General features: G+C 42.8%; 1 protein-coding gene across 1 annotated transcript; it reads left to right on the top strand.

Annotated features, from left to right (window-relative positions):
• The first annotated feature begins 268 nt into the window (after positions 1–268).
• SYP112 (syntaxin of plants 112) lies at positions 269–1902 on the top strand. Its single transcript, XM_010265325.3, has 3 exons — positions 269–432; positions 632–716; positions 830–1902. The coding sequence occupies exon 3, from the start codon at positions 855–857 to the stop codon at positions 1740–1742; it is 888 nt and encodes a 295-aa protein (XP_010263627.1). The 5' UTR covers positions 269–432; positions 632–716; positions 830–854; the 3' UTR covers positions 1743–1902.
• The last annotated feature ends 4336 nt before the right edge of the window (positions 1903–6238 follow it).

The following is a 6238-nucleotide window of genomic DNA, read 5'->3' as shown; positions in this document are numbered from 1 at the left end:
GTAGATTGTAGACCATCCAAAATTTGACGGTTTTGTTTGTTACGTTGGCGGTAAGTCATTGAAATGAAGGGTTCACTGTTCAGGTACTAGATAGATCCCACCGTGAAATGAATCTGGGCTCGGAATTGGAAGTTTCTACTAGGACAAGTAGCAGGAAATCTAATCCCATTAACTGGTAAGCTAAGTCTTTAACGGCATTCTTTTCAAATTTTCAAATTCGAAAGGAGAAAGCTGAATATGTAACCGTAATGAACAATCGCGATCCCTCATTTTACGTCTTTAAAAGATCGCAAAAATAGTTTAATCGTTCTAGAATTGCAGAACAATTGTTTCCCCTTCGATCATCAATCTGAAAACCCTTCAACCAACGAAAGAGAAAAGAAAATCACCAGAACCATCACTTCACAGAGGGGGGTAATCGTGTTCTTCAAGGTCTCGTCTAATCCAGCTACTCTGTTTTTTCGGATTGTTGCCCTGTGTTCGTGTGTCTCTTCTTTCATAAGAAAGATTGTACCTTTTTTTTATTTATAATCATGTTCGTCAATCAATATTCGTGTGTTTCTGCTATTATAGAATTCGACTCTGTTTCTTGACTCTTGTTGTTTGAATCTTTTCTACCGTTCCAATTCAGTTATCTTGAAGGAGAAGCCAAAGTGGAAGGAAAGAATATTTGGGGAGAGCCCAATCTCTCTTCTCTCGTTCTGAATTGAATTCGGGTATTCTTCATCAGTCTTTTCTTTACAGTTTAAAAGAATATTTGTGAATCTTCTTGTTTTACTTCTATCATCCGATTTCCTCCATCTTATGGTTTGTTGGGAATTCTTTGCAGGTGGTTCTTGCAAATTCTTGGAAATATGAATGATCTTATGACCAAATCGTTTCTCAGCTATGTGGAGTTGAAGAAACAGGCACTGGAGGACCTCGAAGCCGGACCCGACACTGAGATGGGGCGACTCGGCCCCACGGATGAAGAAAACTTTGCCCAGTTCTTTGAAGAAGTTGGTGCAATAAAGGATGAGATGGAAGTGATCAACAATCTTCTGCATGACCTTCAATGCCTAAACGAAGAGACAAAATCGACCCACAGTGCTAAAGTCCTACGTGGGCTCAGAGACAGGATGGATTCAGACATGGTGACTGTCCTTCGCAAGGCAAAAATCATCAAAGCACGGTTAGAAGCTCTAGACCGATCCAATGTAGCCAATCGTAGCATATCGGCAGCTTATGGAGAAGGAAGTCCTGTTGACCGGACAAGGGTCTCAGTCACCAACGGTTTGAGAATCAAGCTGAGGGATATGATGAACAATTTCCAGTCCCTGAGAGAAACTATCGTCTCGGATCACAAAGAAGGTCTTAAGCGAAGGTACTTCCACGCGACTGGAGAGGTGCCGACTGAGGAGATGATCGATAAGATGATTCTGGCAGGTGGACAAGTCGAAGTATTTGGAGGCAGAACAGAATTAAATTTGGAGAATCAGGAGAGGCAGGAGGCTGTGAAGCAGATCCAAAGGAGCTTGACCGAGCTGCATCAGGTGTTCCTTGATATGGCTGTTTTGGTTGAAGCACAGGGCGAACAGATGGATGATATCGAAGAAAATTTGGCCCGCGCTGGAAACTTCATAAGTGGAGGAACCGACCGACTCGTCTCTGCAAACAAAATGAAGAAGGGCAAATGGGTATGTTGGGTTTGGCTTTTGGTGCTTCTCATTCTCTTGGTTTGCTTCCTTGTGGCTGTCACTTGACGAAATGAAATCACCGCAATGACAACTAGCTATTTGGTATATACATTATGTAATTGCTGGTGTATAAGCTGCCAACTCGGATATTTCAGTTTTCCATTATATGCTAAAAGCCTGGAGCTTAATCACTGTTCATCATACTAAAGCTCGGAACTTACCCAAACTAGTTTTCCAATTTCAAGACCACCGCATTCTAATGCTGCCGACTGCTGCCTTGGTGAATGGTGATGCCAAGTTCTCAGTCTATAAAGCTGAAACTGTTCTGGTTCTCTGATTTGTGTCCCCATTCGTAATTGGATCGACAGGTTAGTTGTTACTATCGTAGATAGACTTCCAAGTATAATTGGATTTAATTGGGTCAGACCAGACCCGATCCATTGCCAGCTCTAAGTGAGTTGGGATCTCCTACCCACAAGATCCCTATCCATACCTACCCACGCCTCATTATAGATATACATTGATAACATCTCCCATATTTGCATATTATCATTCATTGGAAGATGTTCCCAATGTACAGTTGTAGTGTCATGTGGGGTAGGCGTGGATAGAATTCTTGTAGGCAGGGATCTGAATTGGCTTTAAGCTGTGATCTTAATTAGTATATTTTTAAAAATAAAAATGGATAAATGTTCAAGGAAGAGAGAAGCAGCTTTAAGGCTTAAGGCCTGATTTTCATGTTAGGTTTGATTTGCCCAACCTAGGCCCGGTCCAAATAACCAAATTGAAATTTGACAGATCTGTGTTGGGCCTGTGCCAGGTTTGGGTTGATAAATTGGAATTAGGCGGGCCTATTAGGCACAATAGATTAAAATATTGTATGTATATATTTTATTATTAATAATTTAAAGGGCAAAATTTTTAAACTACCCTTATGCTATTTACATTTTGTCTCAAATATCTTTATTGTTTCTGACAATTGTCTAAAACCTTCACTAGTAACATTTTTAAATTCCTAAACTACCCTTCTCCTTTTCATTCCTCTCTGTCCTTTCACTGTTTCCATTTCCCTTCCATCTTCTTTTCCTGCTATAGGGCCTCTGGTCGATGATTTTGTCCTATAGCGCATCGTTTGGGGTTTCTGGGTATTTCTGGGTGAATTCGTCCTATAACGCATCTCTCTCTCTTATCGGTGATGTTTAAGTCTTTTGGAGAAGAGCCACGCCACAAGCTACTGATTCCTTCCTGTTTTGCCATCCTTGTGATGGCGTCAACCACACTCTTGTAGTTGTGTCGTTGGGCTGGGAGAAGAGCCACAATCGTCAGCTTGCATGCAAACCATGGCAACGTCGACTAGGTTGCCGATTGTGGAAGGCATTTTCCGCAAACTAGGGTCAAACCATTTTTGTTTCATGATATCGTAAAAGGCCCATGCGGGTGATAGAGTAGAGCATTTGGATGGCAACAACCACAGAGGGGGGTGTTGAAAGCGAACGTGGGGTGCAAAGTTTGAATGACTGGATTTGGGACATAGGTTTCACCCTGGAGCTGCATCCGGACCTTGATGAGGTCAAGTGGGTGGGTGGAACAGCCGACAACGATCAAGGCAATGCCTCCTTTGACGAAACCTTTAAGATCCATCTTGATTCCTGATTCACAGCCATCGGTGGGAAAGGAAGATATGCTATATGAACGAACACAGATTGAATTGAATTGGTTTTCACTACCTTTGAGTGATTCATTAGAATGTATTTATAATTTGTTACAAAAGTTAGAAGTTTACAAGGAGAGAGACTCTCTCTTAGATAAGATACAACAGAAAATGAAGATAGGATAAACAATAATTTAAAATTAAAAAACGCCATAGGTTTATCCCATGTGTTACGGGATAGGATGCTCAACACCCCCCTTCAAGCTGATGGTGGGGGAGACCACCCGAAGCTTGGATCGAAGAGCAGAAAATCGAGGAGAGCTTAAAGCCTTGGTGAAAATATCTGCTACTTGATCAGTAGGGGAAATGTAATGATCATGAAGATTCCTAGAGGCAACTAGGTCACACACGAAGTGGAAGTCAATCTTGATGTGCTTGGTCTGCACATGAAATACTAGTTTAGCAAATAGGTAGGTGGCACCAATGTTGTCACACCACAATGTGGGTGATGCAGTCTGAGAAATACCAAGTTCAATGAGAAGAGAGCGTAGCCAAATAACCTCAGAGGTAGCAATGGCTAGGTTGCAGTATTCTGCTTTTGTGTTGGAGCGAGAAACTATAGAATGCTTCTTAGAAGACCAAGAGACAATATTGTCTCCAAGATAAATGCAAAACCCACCATGAGACCGTCGGTTGTCCGAGCTGCCAGCCCAATCCGAGTTAGAGAAGACATGTAAATTAGTGGACTGTGAAGAGGTGATGTTGAGTCCATAATCAACTGTGGCCTTCAGGTAGTGAAGAATGTGCTTCACAAAGGCCCAATGAGTTGTGGTCGATGCATGCATGAATTGGCAAGCTTTGTTGACTACAAAGGACAGATCAGGACGTGACATCAACAAGTATTGAAGAGCATCGATGACCTTCCGGTATGAGGAAGGATCAGTTAGCGGATCACCATCATATTTGGAGAGAACAGTTGTTGTCGACAGGGGAGTCTTGATCGATTTGGCACCATCAAGGGAGAGATCCCACAACAGATCAATAATGTATTTGCATTGGGATAAGAATAGGCCAGAGTTGGTGCGAATGGCTTCAATGCTAAGGAAGTAGTGAAGAGGTCCAAGTTCCTTCACAGCAAAGTGAGATCGCATGTGTTGCAAGAGAGTGGAGATATGAGAGTTGCAGGATCCGGTAACCAAAATATCATCAACGTAAATGAGGACATATGTCACAATGGCATCCTTAGCATAGATAAAGAGAGATGAGTCCGATTTGGAGTTGGTGAAGCCTGAAGAGAGAAGAAAGTGATGTAGTTTAGAGTACCGGGCCCAAGGGGCTTGTTTAAGCCCATAAAGTGATTTCTGTAGTCGACATACATGAGATGGGTGTTGAGTGTCAACGAACCCCGGGGGCTGAAACATGTAAACCTCTTTGGAAATATCACCATGGAGAAATGCGCTTTGGACATCTAGTTGATGAATCGGCCAAGAATGAGAGATAGCAATGCTGAGAACAACCCGAATGGTCATGGATTTGATAACCAGACTAAAGGTTTTAGTATAGTCAAACCCTTCACATTGATTGTAGCCCTTGGCCACAAGGCATGCCTTAAATCTGTCAATGGATCCATCAGGGTTTTCTTTTGATGCAAAAAACCCACTTGCACCTGATAATGTTGGAGTTCGATTTAGGAATCACTAGCCCAGGTGCCATTGCGAAGTAGAGCATCAAATTCATCACGCATAGTAGCACACCACTGTGGGTGACGATTAACTTCAATGAAACAAGATGGTTCAGTCGTTTGCAGAGGATAGCGAGATGTGAGAAGAGAGTACTTCTTATTGGGTCAAAAGGTGCCTTTCTTGCCGCGGATGACCATGGGATGAACATTACTGATGGGAACGGTGGTGGCGGATGACGGGCTTTGCTCAACATTAGCAAGAGACTGTGTAGGTGGCAACGCAGCTGAGGTGGAGGGACTGTCAATTGAAGTAGTAGGTTCTGGTGAGACAGTCGCAGGTGCGGCAAGGAGGGAATCAACACCAGAACGAAGAGGCGGAGCAAATCAATGGCTCTTGGCTGAGGGAGTGATGGATGCCAAAATGGGAGGAAGAGAGGTGCTGCCATGTGCTGGAGAAGGCTGCGCATGCTGAGAAGAAGCACCCATCTGAGAAAAGGGAAAAATTTGTTCATTAAATATAACATGAACAGTAATGTAGTAACGACCAGTGTTGAGGTCCAAACACTTATAGCTTTTGTGCACGGAGCTGTAGCCAAGAAATACGCAGGCCTTGGTGCGATACTCTATCTTGTTGGAGTTGTAAAGGCGAAGATGAGGGAAGCATAAGCAACTAAAAGTTTTGAGAAATAGATAATCCACTAGTTTGCCAAACAAAGTTGTAAATGGAGATTTTCCAGCAAGAACCCGGGAGGGTAGCCAATTCAACAAAAAATAGGCTGTTTCAAAGGCATCAAACCAGTAGTCACGTGGCATAGACATATGGTCCATGAGAGTTAAGCCCATTTCAACAATTTGTCGATGCTTACGCTCAATTTTGCCATTTTGGGCAGCAACATGTGGATAGGAGAAACAATGTGAAACACCTTCTTGAGCGAGATATGATTTGAAAGCAATGAATTCCTTGCCATTATCAGTTTGAAGACATCTAATTGGAAACCTAATAAGTTTTTCATCATGCTTCTTAAAGGATATACAAGTTGTCAAAGCATCAGATTTAGCAAATAGTGGAAAAACCCAAATATATCTACTGAAAGAATCTGATGAAGGGGAATTTGGCCCGACCTCGCAATCACCCGACACGTGGCAAAAACAAGCAACTCGGGACAGTAGAGCGCCCGAAGCAGACACCGAAAGCAAGCCCAAGCTCACTACTGAGCCCGAACTCCAGAC

This window comes from Nelumbo nucifera, chromosome 1 (genome assembly GCF_055504915.1).
Source record: "Nelumbo nucifera cultivar China Antique chromosome 1, China Antique-T2T, whole genome shotgun sequence".
In the NCBI taxonomy this organism is placed as follows: Eukaryota; Viridiplantae; Streptophyta; class Magnoliopsida; order Proteales; family Nelumbonaceae; genus Nelumbo; species Nelumbo nucifera.
This window is presented reverse-complemented; position numbering and strand designations above follow the sequence as displayed.

What these genes read in the sequence shown, in the direction of transcription:
- SYP112 (XM_010265325.3), top strand. Translation starts at nt 855, where the DNA reads ATGAATGATCTTATGACCAAATCGTTTCTCAGCTATGTGGAGTTGAAG.